This window comes from Diorhabda sublineata, chromosome 4, assembly GCF_026230105.1.
Source record: "Diorhabda sublineata isolate icDioSubl1.1 chromosome 4, icDioSubl1.1, whole genome shotgun sequence".
Classification (NCBI taxonomy): Eukaryota; Metazoa; Arthropoda; class Insecta; order Coleoptera; family Chrysomelidae; genus Diorhabda; species Diorhabda sublineata.
Genome location: NC_079477.1, coordinates 6,405,630 through 6,426,893, shown reverse-complemented (window position 1 = coordinate 6,426,893; position 21,264 = coordinate 6,405,630). Strand labels below are relative to the sequence as shown.

General features: G+C 33.2%; 2 protein-coding genes across 3 annotated transcripts in view; one reads left to right on the top strand and one right to left on the bottom strand.

Moving 5' to 3' along the window:
• The window catches only part of LOC130442349 (solute carrier family 35 member F3), an 80,328-nt gene that overhangs the window by 13,083 nt on the left and 45,981 nt on the right, over positions 1 to 21,264 (bottom strand). Inside the window, exon 11 of one of the 2 annotated variants that reach the window (XM_056776386.1) lies at positions 13,674 to 16,731. The exons of the other annotated variant lie outside the window; for it this stretch is intronic. Within the exon in view, the coding sequence (XP_056632364.1) occupies positions 16,638 to 16,731 (94 nt within the window). The 3' untranslated portion in view covers positions 13,674 to 16,637. Of the gene's footprint in view, positions 1 to 13,673; positions 16,732 to 21,264 lie in introns of those variants that run through there. 2 annotated transcript variants of the gene reach the window in all.
• LOC130443626 (NADP-dependent malic enzyme-like) lies at positions 591 to 10,393 on the top strand. The gene is made up of 7 exons (XM_056778415.1): positions 591 to 706; positions 3,414 to 3,574; positions 3,832 to 4,323; positions 4,384 to 4,793; positions 7,715 to 7,852; positions 7,930 to 8,118; positions 9,962 to 10,393. The coding sequence occupies exons 1-7, from the start codon at positions 591 to 593 to the stop codon at positions 10,391 to 10,393; spliced, it is 1,938 nt and encodes a 645-aa protein (XP_056634393.1).

The window sequence follows — 21,264 nt, the reverse complement described above, 5'->3', positions numbered from 1 at the left end:
CTAATATATTATGGCTGGTTAGAATCCCTCCAAAACACTGGGGATCCAAGCGGAAGGTAGAAGTTGTTTCCAGCTAATCAGTTTAGTAAAAAAATTACAACTTTCACAAAACTCATGTGGTACTCCTTTTTTATCTTGGTTCACCGTAAGAAAACCCAAATAATAAAGAGTCTACAATGAGAATGCTATCACTTTTAGGTTTAAAACGGTGGACAAAATGAACGTAAACATGACGCGCTCTAGATGTTCAAGAATGTTGAAAATACACCCCGAATTGAAATCTGCACAGAATGAATGCGAACATGACGCTAATAAACATAACCTTAATTGTGCATGTATATAAAGAGCTTTGAACGGTGATCAACGATTCTGAATTATTTATAATGTAGTATATATTTACTTTACTGTATGAAACGTGTAGAGAAATACAAAATGGCGCAAAAAGAACGCATGAATTTCAAACCAGTATAATTTGCTTTATTTTGATTACATACAAAATGGACTTACATGAATACAATGTTTAGATTATCCAATTTATGACTTTGTTCATTGGAATGCACTGTTTGTAGTAAACTGATTACTTCAGACAGATGGCACTTTATGGAGTTCGCGCAGTGCGAGGACAACCAGACGAAGTATTGTGTTTTGATCAAGTATCGAAACATTTCGTCGAATATAGAGCTCTGTACGGAAAAGAAGTTGAACAGTAATAACAGAAGCATTACTTTTGAAGAAATGTTCAACAGCGAAAACGCGATGCGTCACGATCTACTGCGCCATTACTACTAAAACTGGACAACACAACCAGCCCAGCCCCGCTCTTCGGTTACGCTTTTCCAACTACTCAACTCAAAGTTTATGCGTTCTTTTTGCGTCACCAGTTATATACAAAGCGACAGTTGATACGACGTTGGTTGTTGAGACACTTTAATTTGAATAGAAATATCTACAGTTGTACAGTGGTATGAATAGGGATTTATATGGTTAACGTTTGAACTCATTGAGCAGAGACTTAAAAAAACCTTCAATAAAAAAACTTGAATGTCGATTAGATCTGAAAGTTAATCACTAGTTTTTGTCATGGAATTTTGAAATGGGAAAATTATTTTCTATATTCAGCCAAATTTTAATATTCTGGTATCCAGTCTACTGTTTGTTATATAAACACTCATGAGCACGTAAAAATTCCCATATACGTAATACTCCAATATGGACAGTTCTTATAGGAAAAAACGTCTCTACGCTACGGTGCCGACAGAATTCATTTTCGCTCTCGTTCGTGACATTTTATCTATACTACAGATGCTTCATACGCGCAAAAGATGCGCAGAACTAACTAAAGCGCCCTGAGGAGAGAGAGAACGATACACTATTTGTTTCACTTAGTCGAAACCATAGAGATATTACCAATAGAGTAGGTATGCCTACAAGTGAGAGCGTTTTGCGAATGAAAAGAGAGAAGAATCATTTATGTATTTCTGTCCCTTTCTTTTGTTGCGTACTGCGCATGCGTGTCTCTGATTCAACGGTCAACGGTAAAGTGCGTACGTAACCTGTACGTCTGTAAATAAATATTATATTTGCCCAGTGTAAATAATGTGATAAAGATTATTAAACATTTGGTGTCGAATATGCCTTACCAATGTTCTCTGCAAAAAAGAGCCAATACCTGGAGATAAAAGTCGCAGTTTTCATAAGTAAGTCCGAATAAGCAATTCAAAAAGTAGTTAGCAAAAATGTTGTTTTGATTTATTGCTGACAAATATTTTATGAAGGAACTTACAGTTTTAAGTAAACACAAGCTTTTTGAAAAATTGAATATATTAAATTTTATTGAGTAGCAAAAAATAGCTGATGTGCATGACTTACGATTTGAAATATAATATAATCGAATCTATCATACGCAATTAAAAAGATTTTATTGAAAAGCCAGAAGTAAATTTACTTTATTTTGTTAAATAAAGTGTTGTATTTAATTCTAATTGAGTTTTGGTCTTTCAGAGTATTCCATTTTGTTTACGTACTGATAAACTGAATTTATTCTTCAAATTACGTGCACTACTGATAAATAATGTTGACTTAATGGAATGCAATAAAAAATTTTGATTGATACAATAGGAATAAATTTTCAGTTATAATGATAATTAATTAGCCTTACAAAATTAATTTCACAAATAAAATATAAAAGAATACCAAAAAATTCTCTCAAAACAATATTCCTATAAATATATTAGCATAAAAAAATTTTTAAAAAAATTGCATTTGCGGGAATCGAACGAACCGAGAAAAGCAAAATCTAAAGGTTGAGATCTGGACACCTCGGCCACCGTACATTCATGTATATACGTAGTGTGAAGTACTTAAAAAAACTTGTGAGCTGAGAGGCTTAGCCTAATGATTTGTAAATTAGCTCAACCTATTTTTATTGAATATTATTTGGAAAATATACAATTGTTTTCATTGCACTAGATTTCGTTTATCAACAGATCTTATTCTGTTTCAATTCATGTTCTGACACGAAATCTAATCAACGCGCATGCGCCATTAGACAGAGACAGCAATACTTAAATTATTCTCTCTCTTTCTATCGGCCAGACGCTCCCACTTGTATGGGCGCCTATAGCATGCCTACTCTATCTGTAATATCTCTATGGTCGAAACACCTTTCACTTTTAAAAACTATTCATATAGAAGTATTACATATATGCACTTTTCTTCAGCCTTTCAATCATGGTTTTTGTACCTACAAACTACATTAGATAAGTGAGGTTATGTTTTTGACATTAAGCGACAATCAGTGCGTAAAAAGTATAAAGTTGGTTAACTTCCTAAGTTAGAGCACGTACAAGCGCGATAATTGTGTGCGTTATTACAATTTCATTTAGATTTATGAACATCATTCTGTGTACCGCTTAAGGAAAGTAGGTTAACATGTTTATTTCGGAGCATATAAAAAAGTAAAAACGAGTAAACCAGTGTAATATTATCTTCACTGACTAAAACATTTTCTCGTAGCGAACTTCTCGTCATACTGATAACAAATACGGTAGAAGAGATATCACAATAATTCCCAAAAGGTAACAACAGTTTTTCACACGTCAATTCTGACATTCCTAAAGTTACATCTATGTACTATTTACTATGTAATTGCCTCACCACTAGATAAAGTAGCCTGGTTTCAAAAAATCATCAATGTCAAATATTCGCGAATATATCTTTAAAAAAAATACTGCTATTTTAATAACGAAATTATAGCAAAAACGATAAAAAATTGATTGTTTCTGAGTTGATGCTCCTAAAATGTTGTGGCTGTGTACCATTGTAATTCCAAAATATAGTGCGAGAAACATAACAATATACAATCACCCACGTGTGTTTCAAAATAGTAGGAAAAATTGGTACATTATTTGTAGGTATGCTTCAATAGCGAGCAAAAGTAGAGGTTTGGATCATAGCAGAGCCTTGGCCGATGCCTCTCGCGACGAAAATAAGCGTTCGTTAGAAAAAGATAGACTTGGGCAACCAGGTTTGAATCATGGAGATCATTGTATGTATCCTTTAGTTTCCGGATTAGGTAAGACAACATATGAAATTGAGAAGATACACGTTCATATATAATTAGAGCAACGAATTTTTATTCATTATTTTTTCTCCATCCATTTGTTCTCAATTTTTAGTATATTTATGTCTTTGATCATTCCATTCTTGTTTCTATCATGTTTATGAGTACTTATTCATCAATTCTCTTTTCTTTCTCTATGCCATTCGATTTTTTTCGTATACCAAACTTATTTAAATTCTACTTTGGATGTAATTTCAATATTTTTGTAGAGAGATTGAGAAACGGTAATCTAAACAAAGGTTTGGCGTTTTCTCTAGAAGAGCGGCAAATACTTGGAATACACGGATTGTTACCGCCAGTAATCAAAACACAAGAGGAACAAATTAACAAGGTTAAGATGAATTTAGATTGTCTTAAAGAACCCTTGGATAAATACATGTGGCTTATCGATTTAATGCAACGCAATGAAAAACTTTTCTATGCTTTTGTCAGGAAATACGTAAAGGAATGCTTACCTTTGTTATATACTCCTACTGTGGGAGCAGCTTGTGTAAATTGGAGTAAAATATACAGATTCCCTAGGGGTATGTATATTACAATTCACGATAGAGGACACGTGTATGATATTTTGAAGAATTGGCCTGAACACGATGTAAGAGTTATTGTATTTACCGATGGAGAAAGAATATTGGGACTTGGAGACTTGGGTGCTTGTGGCATGGGTATACCAATTGGAAAATTATGCTTATATACAGCATTGGGTAACTTTTTTTTATATATTTCTTGATAAATTGTAATTGGAAGCCATTTTTTTCTTGCAGCTGGTATAAAACCACACCAATGCTTGCCGGTTACGCTCGATTGTGGAACAAACAATCAAGCTTTTTTAAAAGATCCCTTTTACGTTGGTCTCAGAGAAAAACGTCACAGAGGTCCCGAATACGATGAATTTGTAGACGAATTTATGTCTGCTGTTGTTCAAAGATGGGGTCAAAATACATTATTGCAGTTCGAAGATTTTGGCAATTCTAACGCGTTTAGATTTCTGGATAAATATAAAGATAAATATTGTACATTCAACGATGATATCCAGGGAACGGCTAGTGTCACTGTAGCGGGGATACTTTCAGCTTTGAAAATTACTAAAAATAAGTTTTCTGATCACACAATATTGTTCCAAGGGGCCGGAGAGGCTAATATTGGTATTGCACAGTTATGCGTACAAGCAATGGTTAGTATACAAGCGAAACGTAATGATTACATGCAGTACCAGATTCAAAACTGCTCAGTTGTTATCGCTATTGTTCTAAAAGGTCAAAAAAGCCTCATCTTCATATTATTTTAGATATAATGGTTATCTTCGTTGTAGTCTTTTGTGATTTCCTTTGTATTAAAAAACTTAAGATGATCGGTGTCTATTTCTAATCTTTCATAATCCTTCTGGTTTCTCTTTTTATTTATTAATGAACGCGATTTGAATATTTTGATATAGCGTCTTGTTTGAGCATGTTCAATGATAAAGATGTTTATTGGTAAGATTAATCGCCTCTGACAATCGCAAATAAAGAATGAAGACCACAGTATAGATAAATCCGTTAGAAATTCTACATAACATAGATTTCAATAGCTCAAAATCGAATGTATTGGTTTTTATTTTCTTTTAATGTGTCAAAAACTTTTTACCTCTTAATGAGATGTTATGAAGATACTGATTCACAAATATTTATAATTTTATAAAATGTCGAAGGTTTAAACATTAGTTCGAAATTGTAGAATGCAGATATGAAAAGTAATTTAGCTTTCCCTCAACTCCAAAGTTCAACCCTTGAGATGGTTAGAGAAACACTACTAAAATATTCCTTACCAAAATAATACTTGGAAGATGTTCTTCTATATATTAAAAAGATTTTTTTTGGGACTAAATCATGAGCTAATATTTGAATTATAATGAACTGCAACGTGTAATATATGACCGAGCTCGCTGTTTTCACTCTCAGAATTCACTAAATCATTATTAACATCATCGGAAATGTCATTATTTTCAACGTATTCTCTAAAGGGCGCCCAAACAAGTTTGATGGGATTAAGATCTTTATTTATTGACATTTATTGTGTATGGTATAGAATTATATAACTTCACCCTTTTAAATATTTTGTGTCCTATAAATTGCTTGTTCAGTCCTTTCCTGGTTTTTCTGCCAAAGGAATGAATGGCTTACCACGTTGTGAATCAAATGGCATAACACACAACCAAGTGATTTATCTTTGATTTGAAAATCTTAAGCTTCTTTCACAAAATGTACCACAGTTTTAATAGGGGCATTAGACAAGGGGACTCTCTCAGTCCGCTGCTATTTAACATAGTGATGGATGAAATCATAAAACAAGTACGCAAACTAAGAGGATACAAAATGGGAAATAAAGAAGTCAAAATCCTGTGCTATGCAGACAATGCGGTACTGTTGGCGGAGAACGAGGACGATCTGCAAAGGCTACTGTACCAATTTAACAAAACAGCAAAAAAATTTAATATGATAATATCAGCGGCAAAGACAAAATCAATGGTTACTTCCAAGACACTGATCAGATGTAAGCTTGTGGTGGATAACAAAATAATACACCAGAAAATGAAATTTAAATATCTGGGAATCGAAATATCTGGACACGGGGACGTGGAGACGGAAGTAAGAAACCAAGCTACAAGAGCCTCAAGAGCAGCAGCATACCTAAATGACAAATACATTCGAACTGAAGCAAAAGCCCGCATTTACAAGACCGCAATCAGACCTATATTATCCTATGCAGCAGAGACCCGACCTGAGACCTCTAAAACGAAACGGATATTGGAGACTACAGAAATGAAAATAGTTCGAAGAATAGCGGGAAGAACACTACTGGATAGAGAAAGGAGTGAAAACATAAGACGAACATGCGGGATAGATAATATCAATGACTGGGTACTGGATAGAAAGATAAAATGGAATGAGCACATTGACCGCATGACGGAAGAACGAATTGGGAAAATATCAAGGGACAAATCACCAGCAGGACAAAGAAGCATTGGAAGACCTAGGAAAAGATGGAGTGACAACCTCCCAGGTGACTGAGCAGAGGCAATGACGTGAAGAAAAACAGGCAATGATGCCTATACACAGCAGGAAGAAGAAGAAGTTTTAATAAACGATCTTTTATTTCACTTCCTTATGTTTCCAACTGGTTGAACCTACAATGGTTGGTACACGTGACAAAGATGTATTCAACCCTCAGAAACGTTTCCGTCTAAGCAACGTTTTCTTCCAGTTACTTGACTACACTTCTTAGTACTTTATAAAAGAGGATGATGAAATGTTCTACGTTGTACAATTTTAATCTTATATATCAGAGGGGGTATTACAGGTTTACAAAAGGTAGTAGTGGTACTACCTAGGTTTCAACAACTTTCTCATTCATTTTACGTCTTCGTAGTACTTGCAAAGTTTTGAGTACCAATTTGCTAAGATCATTTTCTCTGAACAATCTATACAATTTCAGGTCCAATAATCCGTTATATGCCCTCCTATACAAAAATATAAAAAACAAAACAGAAGTATGAAATCGATTACTTTTTGCTATTAATCAATAAACAAAAATTAGTCTCTAATCAAAAGGTAACGTGAAATTCTTGGAATCTGAAAGTTTGGCTGATGAGTTTTAACGGGTTGTTAGCTTATGATTGGTTTAGGTTATGTTAGGTTAGACTAGATTGGGTTGGGTTAGATAATTGCTTATAATACGAACATTATAAACCTATCTTTATATAATTTTTATGGCACGAAAGCTTGTCGTGAGATTTAAGTATCCCCACCTCAGTAATTATTTCACTTTAAGTGTGTTTTTTGTGAAATTTATATAGTGTGTGATTGAAATTGTGTCTTTTCAATTATTTAACACCCACAGTGTGGATTAGGGTGATTCAGTTTTCGGTGATCGAGCGAAATATTAGTCTACATATAGAAAAAAATTTTTTCCACATACAGTTTAAATGGTAAAACTTTATATTAAAATTGTACTTAAAATTTAGTTGTAGTAGAGTTGTGGGCATATAACGGACTTTTACCGAATTGTATTTATGTAATGTATGTAATATAAATGGAAGAATACGAACTTCTTCAGGTTGCCAGTGGAGCATCTCCGGAGGAAGCAAGGAAAAAAATATGGCTTATCGATTCCCAAGGATTAATTTGTAAAGGGCGTAAGGAGCCAATACAAAGTCAGAAAGCAGAGTTTGCTAAAGAGCATAAACCAATGAAGGTATACTCAACATTGTTGTTATTGAACCCTTGACTTTGATATTTTCAGAATACATTATAGTTAGTTAAATATTTTAGAAACTTAATGAAATCGTCAGAGAAATAAAGCCTTCGATATTAATTGGGGCAGCAGCTGTCGGTGGTGCTTTCACACCTGAAATTCTACAAGAGATGGCGAAAAATCATAAACGACCTATTGTTTTCGCTTTAAGTAATCCAACAGAAAAAGCAGAATGCACTCCGGAGCAAGCGTATAAAGAAACAAAAGTAAGTTTCATGTTAACTAAAACCTCTTACATTTTCTTTACGTATAATTAACTTCATCACATCTCTGAGGCAAAATATTGTAAAACTAATTAGAATTTATATCGTGTAATCATTAAAGAATTATTAGAACAAATTTGAAATTACGAATAAGATGCACGGTAATGCCATAGGAATATTTTTTAACAGCTTTTGCAAATGGTTCCCAAAACCGAAAAATTCCAGCGAAGGTAATTGTTGTTATATCAAAAGATATAATTCAGTCTAATGGGAACTACAATAAGAGATCAGAATAATTTCGTATAGACAATTATACAGAAAAAAAATTGCATTTGTTGCATTTTGTTTCAATAGTTTCTGTACAAAACTCTCTTTTTTGACGTGAGTTTTATCCTTAAAACGGAATTTGGCAACGTAGCTTTGATAAAAGGAAGATAAAGTTGATATTAAACCAACAATAAATTCCAAATTTGGTAGGATATTTTGAAGATAAAAGTCGAATAAAAACGAAAAACATATCATAATAGCAAAATCTTAGTATATTGATGAGAAATCCTGCAATAGTGTTAAAGTGAATAAAGGTTAATGAAGAGTAAAATCAAGACCAAACAGAAGTCACTTTTAAATTCCGAACAGTATTGCAAATTGTATTAGAAAGTTAAATAAAAAACTCCGAATCGTTGGGTCAGTTCGTATCTCGTGGGTTTTGATTTAATATAAGGGTCTACTCTGAACGGCGGATGCAGAAAAAGGATGAGCGGAGAGAATAGAGAGGAAGCAGAGCCGTAGAAGAAGTTTTGAAAGAAAAAGATAAATAATTTCGAGACTTTTTTACAAGAAGTAAAATAATCAAAAGAACACCAAATCGTAGAGGAAGAAATAGCATATATGGAGGACGGGAAGGATATTCTATAATAAAAATATAATGAAAGTATGAAAAAATTGAAGGAGAAATACAAAAAAATAAAAAAGAATATCACGCAGCTAATAGAAGCAGTGTAAAATCAATAATTTGATAGTAAACGGATTGCGAGTGAAATGAAAAAAAAAAGAATAAGAACTAAAACGTAAAATACAAAGAAATGCAAGATATTTTAAGCAACGTGAAGAAAAAAGAGAAGAAAAAACGACGAGATTGGGTTACGGAAAACTAGAATCCAAAGAGTCAGGTGAATGGACGTGTGTTTGAATAAATGCAAACAAAATTGCCAAACGATCACAAATGGAAATAGAGCGAATCAGAAGGAGAATGTATTTTACACTTAAGAATAAGAATCGAGAACACACTGTGAACAGCATTTAAGTGATGATCGGCCCTTAATGTACAAGGTTTATATCGGATATAAATGCAATAACTAAATTTAACAGAATTGTCGATCTCTTAATTCTAAATATACTAGCAGCAGCGATTAGCTAGTAGGCTTTAATTCACGCGAGAGTTTTCCTTTTCTATCCCAAGTTATATTTTTGTGAACAAGACAAGGTACATGACTTTCAATTATCGCTGCTTCGGATATTCTGTACACCGCCAATGGCAGCTTTGTTTTAATAATATTGCTAATAGGATCAGAAATTAGTTTGTACAGCACTCGAATCGTTCTCACGGGCTATTTTCTATAGGCATTCAGTCACAGCACGTAATTTAAATGTTTTTGAAGCGTCAATGAGAAATCTGTGTGGCGAGGACTAGCCAAACTACAAGTATAGTCGGATTTGACGTTGTGGATATATGATTTGAAAGTTAAACTTTTATTATCAGTTTTTAATTGACTTTTCAGCTATTTACCATGCAAGCAATTCTTTTCTAAAGTAGATTATATTGGAAATATGTGTTCACTTTTTGTAGGGACAAGTTATATATGCCAGCGGCAGCCCCTTTCCGCCAGTCCAATATGAAGGGAAAACGTATATCACTGGCCAATCAAATAATTCTTACGTCTTCCCCGGCATCGGATTAGCAGGTGTCGCAGGAGGTATTCCTCATTACAACGACGAGCATTTCCTAACAACGGCACAAGCCTTAGCTGACTTGGTAACTGAGGAAGATCTAAACGTAGGAAGAATTTTTCCTCCAATAGAAAATATTTTGGAAGTTTCAGTGAAGATCGCAACTAAATTAGTCGAACATTCTTACCAACAGTGCATGGCTACGGTTTATCCGGAACCTGAGGATAAGGAAGCTTTTATAAGAGCACAGATGTATAATACGGATTATGAACAATCTTTTCCGTGTCCTTTTGATTATCCAGAATCGGCGAAGGCAGAAAGTTCTTGCTGATGTTATTAATAATATAGAAAAAAATGCGTAAATGTATTTTAATAATTATTATTTATAATTATATTATTTATATAATTTATTGTCTTATTATTACAAATTATTTTTAGTAAGGTAACGAGGTTTATATATTTTCGTTTCTAGAAACAAATTAGAAAGTCATGCGTGGATAAATCAGATTAAAGGCTGCTTAAATGGACAATACAAGACGAAAGTCTTGATTATATGTTTGCCAAGTTATTGTCTTCAGAGATTGAGGGTAAATTTTTATTACATTCAGGCTGCTATTCTAGTGATGAGCAAATACAAGACCGGGTTTAAATTGGTAACCAAAATCGAAGCAGATCGAAATGTCCTATATCATAGAGGATGATTTCACATATAATCTTTTTTACAGACTTTCAAAATTATTTTAATAGTGAGTTAGTGACCAAAATTTATTATTTAAGTGGAGTTTGCCTGTTTTTGAGATTATTTGTCAGGTTTTAAGTCAACCTCTTAAGTTGGCTTTGTAAATGGGAGAAAGTTAATCCAATTCGATACAGTTTCTAAAACAAAGTTTTAAGTCCAATATTCCTATTCTTCTCGAACATCTATTGCGTGAACAACCAAGGATAAGTTGATGCTTTTATCCATTAATTTTTGAAAAAAATATCGACTCTAGAATTATGGACCGCAAAACATGTGCAAGGGTATTGCATGTTAGGACTTGGTTTCCTTAAGTCTTGCAGCACTAGGCCTTGGTCTTGCTCCTATTCGATTTTGGCCTTTGTCTTGTCGACCTAAAGCTGGTTTTGGTTTTGCAAAAAAAGCAAAACCATTATCACGGTAATAGGCTATTTGAAAAAATTTGTAAATTAGTTTAAAACTATAGCTTAGCTTCTATTTCACCCCAAAAATATATTTCGAGAAAAATAGGTCTTTTACATTAATATTTTGAGTTTTTCGATATGAAATTGACCTCGAAAAAGGCCAACATTGTCATGGCAACTTGAATGACATCACACCTCGCGAAACAGCCCGTGTTTGTTCATGAATAATGAATTCCGTGTATTATAAATCTTTATAGTGCATCAATATAAAAGTACAAGGATAAAAACGCTAAACAAATTATTCATATACGTTCCAAACATTAAACAAATACGAAGTAACTGATTCCACAATTTCTGTGAAGATCATTTTGATTGATGTAAGTATTAAACACAATTTGATATATCTAATTATAAATTTTTGGTAAAAGACATAACCTATAAAATGTAAAACTTTGTATTCTCTAACCTCAAAATTGGTTAAGTATTGACATTCCACAATAAGTAGATGTGACTCTCTGACTGGTAAATGCTAAGTAAATGAGACTTAGTTTTATCTTCACATAATATTTACATATAAGTTTTGACATTGTGGAATTTCGATAAACAAAAGTCGGTGTTCATTGCACAAAATTTGCCGAGCATAACGACGTCAAATTACTGCTGTTTGTTCGTAAAATCTTGATTCCGTGGCAAATTATACCCGCCTTTCAAGATTAAATTAAAGACGAACTGTATTAATTTAACAATAATTGCTGAAACTCGAAATAACCTGTTCACTTTATATGAAATTGACAGCTACAACATGGCGTTTCGCGAAGTGTTACGTCACTTTTTCATGTGCTTCTCTGATTGGTGTTTAATACCACGTGATTAAACGTGTTCTTTTATTTACTAATTATCATGGTTAATCATTAGAAACTCTAAACCATCCGGTTTATTCTTAGTAGTCTTACTCATCACTGTACAAATCTAGGACATAATCTAGTTACTTTTGGTTTAGCATCCAAGCAAATGACATATTACTGCACAACCTTTACCATTTTTGTCTATTGCGGTGAATCAAACCTTATTGTTGCGTCATTTTTGTTGGTGGGATTGATTCAAAAGTATATTTTATTAGGTTCGTTCCAACCCATCAAAAAACCGTCTTTGGTACGGTGAGGATTTTTCGCAACAGAGCTTACGTGTTCCAACCTGGCAGTTACCGTTAAACGAACGATATTGTTTTGTGTTCCAACCGATTTTGGCATCGTTTATGAACCGTTTCCGGGACGGTCTTTTCGATAATTGCTTGGTAGCAAGAACTGTGCATACCCGCATATTGCGCAGGAAATATAATTTACCTACTACCAATATGTAATATCAAACTTTTCGATACTAATATGAGTTTCGTAATGAGATACTTTACCGCACTAGTGGAATGAACTCATGAATAAAAAATTAATGAATCGCTTATATTCTTTTTCGTATCTATTGCGGGATTTAGCGGGTACTAGGGTTTGTATTGCATTATTTGCAGCAATTTCTATATCAGAATATACACTTTCATAGTCGAAACTCATGTCGATACAATTTCTCCAAACTAAAGTGAACGCGTCAAAATTGATAGTTCGCAAAATAAATCAACAATGAGCGGAACGCTTGCTTGTTACATGATTCTAATATCTAATATTTTGAGTAAATAATTAACATTATTGGTAGTAGGTAAAATAATGTACTATATTCGTATCGTAAATTCATATTACGATATTCAATGGGTTATCAAACTCGGCCTAACGACAAATTTCCCATCTCATTTCTTAATATGAATCTTTACGACACTTATATCGTAAATATTTATTAAACGCTTCCAATAACCGTTCCAAGAACGGTCCAGACTAGCAGGTTGGAACAAACCTATTGAACCTAGTATTGAGTAAGTGGCAGAACTTAAAAGAATCAGTTTTGATTAATAATATTGGCAATAGTCTCAACTAATTTCAAACAACAATTCCTTAAACGTTTGTGCGCTCTAATATCGATATGAGAATTGATTGATAAATACTTTAGTATAAAACAGTATCCAGATCTTCACGGATGATGCAAATATTCTACATTTTTGTATGAACATCAATAGAGATGAGTATAGCATTTTGCCTTTTCACGCTACATATATGATCCACTCTGTATAAGGTATTGAACAATTGTATAAAAAATGGTAATTGATAAATAGCTTATAAATGCAAAAGAAAAGCAAATGACGCGTGTCTCTTTGAAGTATTTTTTTGGGATGTGAATAGTGTGAGATTGATAAATGGGATGCAACACAATAAGTATATAATATACATAGTAATAGAAAAGAGAACAAACACTCAAAGCAGCAAACACGAATTGATCTGAAGTGTTGTGATGTGTGCGTGTGTGTATTTTCGAAAGAAGGAATGAAACTAATCTATGGGTATCTAAAATGGACCTTTTATTTATTGTCGAGATACAAACTCAAAAATATATATTTCAAAATTTCAAAACACTAAATCTACTTGCACGGTGTTCAAGTATAAATAATTTATAACAATTATTTTTAAACATTTATTTACTTAAGATGAAAATATAAAAACAATGAAAAAAAATTAAAACGTGGTATTAATCTCAAGAAAACAATACTGAAATTACTTGGCAATAATTGTAAGATTGATAAAAAATAATTAATAATGAAGTTCACATGATGCAATTTACATACAATTTTTCATCTATTATTTTATTCTAATAATTGGAGGCCACGAGTATATGTATGAGAATTCGCAGTTTCCTCCATAGATCGTTAACATTAAAAGTAATTGAGCAATTTAGTCAATGGGAAAATTCAGAGGATCAACTAAGTCTTTCACATATTAAATACATAGTGAGGAAGAAAAAGTTAATGAACCACATTTCTTTCTCTTTTCTAGTGAGCGCATATAGAAATAAACAAATAGACAGTCTTCAGATAATGATGAAATAAACAATCAAATACCTAGTAATAACTATAATTACTAATTTTTGAATAAAGAGAAAAATTTTCACCCAAGTTTTAGTAGAAGAAATAATGTCAACGAAGGTTGTGAAGAGCTGCAGCCACATTTCTACGATAAACCGTTTATCTTATTTAGGCTTTCGATAGGGTTCAATTGAACTGATTTGTAGAAACTAAACAGAAAATTCTATTGCCAAGGAGACAGCCTAAGCGTAATAATAATCATATTTGATAAAAGGATTAATAAAGTAAAGTAGACTGGAGAGGATATCAATTGAAAAACAACAAAATTAAATTTATATGTTATGCTGAGGATGCATAAAGACAAAGATAACTTACGAAGGCGTCCGTGAAGGAAAATAGGCCAGGGCATTTACGAACGCCATCGTGTTCTAGGGATTAAATAAAAGTTATATACATAAAATTCAACATTTTTTGTCTATGTGTTATATTTTTAAACACTAAATACACCAAAATTTTTAGTTTTTTTGCGTTTTGCGCTAAACCTATACAAAACTCGTCTTTGTTACTATGGGCAATATTGTAGAGAATTGAAAAATTTTTTTTTTCTTTTCGGCTAAATTATCTAAGCAACAAATTATCGAAATTTAATTTATAAAAACTTATTTTGAAGATTTTTCAATTCTCTACAATATTGCCCATAGTAACAAAGACGAGTTTTGTATAGACAAAAAATGTTTAATTTTATGCACATAACTTTTATTTAATCCCTAGACAGGGCCGGATTAAGCTAGGGGCTTGGGGGGGCTATAGCCTCGGGCCCCAGGTCCAAGAGGGCCCCATCATTTGGAAATCATTCTGTATTTTTTGATGTGTTGATATCACAAATCTAACGTATTGATATTATTTTGTGAATTTTTACGGGTTTTCGAATTCCTTAAGGGGGCCCCGTCATTATTTTAGCCCCGGGCCTTATAAATCTTAATCCGGCCCTACCCCTAGAACACGATGGCGTTGTTTTTTATCTACTATTAATTTTGTCACCAAAAGCCTTTTTTTTTTCGTAAGTGCCCTGGCCTAAAAAAACGCTTACAGAACTGAAGAGTCTGGAAGATGCAAGCTCCCGATTTATTATATAAGAACTTTGGGGGATATCATTTGAAGACTTAAGCGTCAGTTGCAAGACTTACGTACAACCGATTGTAATTGTGAGGAAAGAACCCAATACGGAGGTGGCTTCTCAGAATAACGTGCATGACAATTACCTATTTAATTGAAAGAAAAGTGAAGAAACACGAGAAATTTGTGGTAAAGAAAAGAGAGATCTCGTGGATAGAATTCCAAATAACTTGATATTGAAAATTTGTAAACTATAAGATGGTATAAGATCTTATCCTTATTATACTAGTAGTTTTCTGCTTTTGTAGTAACATCAATCTATAGGAAACTTATTTATTTGTAACAAATAAATGGGTCGACGTTTTTTATTGCCATTTAATTAGGGAGGTTCTCAATACTGTGGATTATTTTAAAGGAGTCCGTGGACTAAATAAGGTTGAAGAATACCGGTCTAATCTAATTTATAGATTGGATACTTATATGGGTAACAACAATATAAGGATTATACAGGACATTCTAATCAAGTGGAGAGGATGAAGGACACGCATAGAAGAAGTATAGTTTCAACAAGTAATTTGTGAGATGTGCGTTATTCTTTGCGGGCTCGACAATTCTGGCATTCATTATCGTCTCCACCTTCTTGATTTGTGTTTCTATTTCCTACTACCGGATACTAATCCTGAATAAGTCAGCCTCATTCCATGCATTTTTGAGTCTGCGTTAATGATCTACCATTTTGTTCACAAAAATATTGTTTTTATTAATATGGCATTTTCTGTTCTTTCTATATGACATATATATTTTATTCTACCAGCTTTTTGTGACTAATTATGTTTTTTGTACATTTTTACACATTCTTGTTAGTTTTCGTTTCATTCACTCGATAATGGTACAATCGATGATTTCCTTATTTAATAGACATTTTTTTACCGAGCGAGAACAAACTTTTAAAGGGAACAATAATGAAATTTGACAGCTGTGGTATCAGATTTTTTATTACTTCCAATCAACAGAACTTAGAACTTATGGATCGACTGTAGTTTAGATCTTTATAATTGTGTGACAGGGCATAACGATCTATTTTATAGCATTACTTTTACTGCGAGATCTCATTCTATCCGACGCGACGCTTCTGGGTATCCAAATTTACTTAGAAGTTATCATCACAGCAAAAGCCGTCTTGAAATAAAGACTTAAGCACTGCATCACCTGGAATTTAGTTCTAAACGATGCTTTAGAAGCAGTTTTTTAACATATTATCAACCCTTGTATGTGCGTTAATGTTTCAATGGCAGTTTTTGAAAAAACCATACTGAACACCGTGCATCAAAAGTATATATAACAATATAACAGTCCATAATCTCTATCGTATTTTGTACAGCATCAGTAAAATAACGCAGCCTACTACGCATACATACATTAGATCACTTTTTTTGCCCCTATGTGGGGTCGGCATACTATAAAAAATAAAAGAAAAACAGTTACTTAACTAAAGTTTTATTTACAATATACAAATCTACTATTATGCATATACTTAAGTCTTATACATTACTGTTTATCTTCAGGACAATGGTGAGGTAGTGTACTGATTTGGGAATAATAACAATGACCTATCCAAATTTTTTATGGTGATCAGATACTTTTTTTATACGATACGTTTTTTTTTAATTTTTTTATGTAAAAAGCAGGCACAAGAGGATACACTCGAGTAGTTCTAGTGATACCTGCCGTTAAACTTCTGTGCATTGTAGTGTTCAGGAAAGACGTGCCTTGATAGCTGAGTCGACAGGATTCCACTTCTCCAAGGAAAGCAGTTCCGATAAATTGACGTTCTGGGCGTCTGTAGGTGAACTCTTTGTTCATGAGCCACGTCTGCCCGTCGAGTTGGTATTGCAAATACAACTCCAGGTGGTGTTATGTTGGATTGCCGTGATAGTTTCGATCTAGTTCGTCTAAGAGTCGAATTTATCCCTTTTGTACTCGTATTATGCTTGGGGGCCAAGCGATATTCCAAATATGGAATTTGAGCCTTTTAGAGGATTAGAAGCTGTTTTGGACTATATAGCTTTTTGGTTTTAAAGAGGGTTCCAAGTTTTAACACCGAACAGGCGAATTTGCGGAGCTGGTGATATTTTATGACCAGACATAATCAAACCCAGAGTCAGATTGCTAGCCGTCTTTATAAAGAAAGAGGCTGAGTCTTTACGGCATTAAACTCAATTAGACTGCTTCCACTCCACTCCAGATTGTTTTCAGGATCAGTATTGAAGATAGTGATTTGTTGTTGCGTACGGATTTGGGTGTTAGTCGAGTTTATTGGGGCAGTTCATTTGAACGACGACACCAGTGTTCTATCGTGGGCGAAGCTATAGATCTTTGTTGTATAGAAGGAAGAGAGTAGATGACAAATAATTTAGAAGTTTGGTATACCAAACTCTGCCAAAATCCTTTGATATGTCCAGTGCGATTGCTTGGGATCCCCCATATTTCTCTATACCTTCAGTCCATACGTTGATGACTTAAATCAGGTGATAATATAAATTGGGAATGATTAATTCCTTTTGGAAGATGATGTGATACAATACTGACCTGTTGACGAAGACGTTAAACAGGGTACTAAGTGATTCAACTGAAACACATCACGAACAAATCTACTTTCTGTATTTTGACTTTAACAAAATGTAGTTAATTTGTTATTTTATTTGATGGAAACATATACTTTTTACGCATTTCATAATCCTCTTGCGAAAATTGCTTCTAATTATGAAAATAGCTGTGAATACGTATTAATTACGTTTTTTAATTGGGTTCGTTATGTAGCGAAGAGCAACGACATAAAGAAACGGTATTTGTGGATTATTGTATTCTTGAAAATCTACTATTGAATCTTGAGTATATTATGAATCATCTTCTTTCATTCATTCTCATAAAACAGCCAACATATTTATTATAGAAGCAATTCTTATTGATTAATTTAAATTACATTTTTTCTGGTTTATAGGAAAACTTGAAAAATCTTGTTTTCTATTTGTGAAGCTTATGTACAGATGTGCTAGTTTCTTGGATGCCTACTAAATGTCAGGTTTTTCCTTTTTAACCTTCTTAGTGGTCCGATTCTCATTTATTCATTTCATATAGTCTATTCATCAATAACTTAGTCTTTCTCCTTCTAACGATACCTAGTACTGTTAATTATGTAATTGTTTCCCGTATCTACTATGAGCCTCTATTGTTTCTAATAATTATTATTCTCATTTTTTGTTTATGTTCAAATACCTCTAAAACTTTTACAAGTGAAGGTTCGTTGTTTTATTTATAAATAGAAACTATTCCGCACTAGGGAAGCGGCATAAACCCAATTTAATCAGCGTCGGATTAAGAAGTAGTGGGGCCTGGGGCTAAAATCGACACGGGGCCTACTTAAGCAAATCAAAATCAGCTTGAACTTTTTTAAATGTAATGTATTAGTTTCAAACTGAATATAAATGATTTTTTCATAAACTATAAAATTTTTCTCGATTTAGTTGTGGCAAAATTTTCAATTATCTCATCAAAATTCATATACTGTAACACCTCAATTTCAAATGCACAGCCTTGTTAATGACGACAATCGTTCATCTAATATTAGTAGTAGAGCGATGTACATTTTTTATTTCCTTTAAAACTGAGAACGACATTTATGCTTCACAATTCGTCACGAGCAATCGGAAGTCTATAAATACATTTGGAAAAGTTTTGATTATATCTGATTCAACAACCCAATTAAGCATTTTCAGTGGTATTAATAAATTATTTGTATTATTAATCAATTAGGTTTGATAAGAGGAATGAATTGTAAAGCACAAAATAATTCAAGTTTTTGATAATTTGAATATATTTCTACTAAAGATTTTACTCGCACATCTAATTCATCTTTTACATTTTGAGTATAAAAGTAAAGTATACTATAGAATATAAAATTATTATATAGAGTGAAAAATTAGAGTGTGGATTAAATTACACTAATTCATTCATTCCATTTAAACTTCCAAAAAATTTTTGGAAAAAATGCAAATTTTTCTGTAGATTGAATTTTGTTTTTAAAATAAGTGAAATTAGTAATTTTGAGGAGCCTCTACGTGCTCAGGGCTTGTGGCTTGAGTCAACGCTAGATCCGACGCTGAAGTTAATCAGCCAAATTATGAAATAATGAATTTGAAAAGTGTTTAAATGGAAATGAAGTTGGAGGCTTTGAAAAAATAATATGAAACTACATTGAACTATTCTCAGGCCAGAAAGTTGACAGGTACAAAAGAGTAATGATCAATCACGAAGAAAAATTTATCAACAGAACTATTTACAGCTTCAAAATTATACTATTAGGTACTTCTGTTCTAAATGCGTGACTAAACTTTTTAATATAGGTAATAGAGTTGGGCATCTCGGAAGATCGAGAATTTACGCGCAAGATCGGCCCGACTTCTAGTGGATTCGTCGTCAGTGGAGCCCCATTTATTTGTATTTTATGTTAAGAAGATGGAAAAAATTGAGTATCCACCTGTAATTGAATATTTATTTTTGAAAGCTAACAGGCCTACGCATATGAAAGAGGAGTTAGACACTTTGTAAGCAGACTCTTTACTATCATTTCTTCTTCTCATGTGGTCTTCTTATTGAAGGCTGCGACCACGTTTTTAAACGCGTCTCTGTCCCTCGCAACATGAAACAATTCTCCGAAGTTGAGATTCGTCTATTCTCTTATGTTACGGAGCCAGGATTTCTTCTTCCTGCCGATGCTTTTCTTTCCCTCTCCTCTTCCCTGCATTATGTTTTATAGCAGTAGGTGTTTGTCGTTCGTTACCGTGTTTGCTCACTTTGGACCGAAGGGTTTTCGAATGAACATTTCCTAGGAGTTATTAGCGCAGTTTAAGCAAAATAAGTCGGATTTTTACGTATATTCATAGCTGTATATATAACCTGGATCCTCTAATACACTCGAGCAACGAAAAAAAAAGCCAAGGAAGAGTATTACAAATGGAGAGTCTGCTCCGAAATAAGCAAAGACCGATTCATTGACCGGAAAAATCATGGTGTTTATCCTATGTTATACCGAAAAGGTATAACATAGGAGGGTATTACGCATCAGTGCTTCATAAGGTAGAGGGATAAATTGTAAAGAAATGACCTTATTTGATGTCACTGGCAATATGCATGGCTAGAATTCACGACTTGCAGTTTCAAATAGATCGACCATCCTCCTTATTCACCAGATTTAATCCCAGCCCTTTTTCTTGTTTTCTAACTCTAATTTAAAGTTTCTCTTGTGGAAAAGAGATTTTTATCAGACGCATACGTAAATGCCTATTTTGAGTACAAAGTCGGGAACTATTATATAGAAGGGTTAATAGGTTAATAGAAAAAGTGTATGGACTCAAAAGGAGACCATGTTGAGAAATAGCAATCCCTTATAGGTTGGAAAGAGTAATAACTAATACAAACATATTTTATTATTGAAAAAATTGATGTGAGATGCTACTAAACGATCTGAATCCTACGTAAGTAGTAAGAAGAAAACATTCTGATTAATGTTTTCTTCTTCTTATGTCATGTTCATCACCAGATGTAAGTTACCTTTTACTTGTATTGTGGTCTATATTTACTATATTAAAGAAAAAACATACAATTTAACGACGGATTGGAGCATCTATTTTGAGAGGCAATTATACCGTTGCCATCCGACAGGTGTCATGGCGAATTTCCAATAGATATTATCCGCGACCCGGGTTTGAGCCCGGAACGTCTTAATTAGCAAGCAGAGCACCATCCCACTACACTATAGCGTCTGATTAATACAAGGCGATTAATTTTGACGTTGTTAATAGATAAACAGTAATGTATGAGATTAAACAATTGATTTCAAATGTCTACAATCATAAAAAATAAATATAATTCTGTTTTGTTGACTGTTTTCATTGTTTCTGCAATAATCTACAGGGTAGGAATACTAAGAG

Excerpts from the sequence above, each read along its gene's own strand:
- LOC130443626 (XM_056778415.1), top strand. The coding sequence starts at position 591 with ATGGCACTTTATGGAGTTCGCGCAGTGCGAGGACAACCAGACGAAGTA. Across the intron at positions 3,575-3,831 it reads TCCTTTAGTTTCCGGATTAG|AGAGATTGAGAAACGGTAAT; the intron begins GTAAGACAACAT and ends ATATTTTTGTAG. Across the intron at positions 4,324-4,383 it reads ATGCTTATATACAGCATTGG|CTGGTATAAAACCACACCAA; the intron begins GTAACTTTTTTT and ends TTTTTCTTGCAG.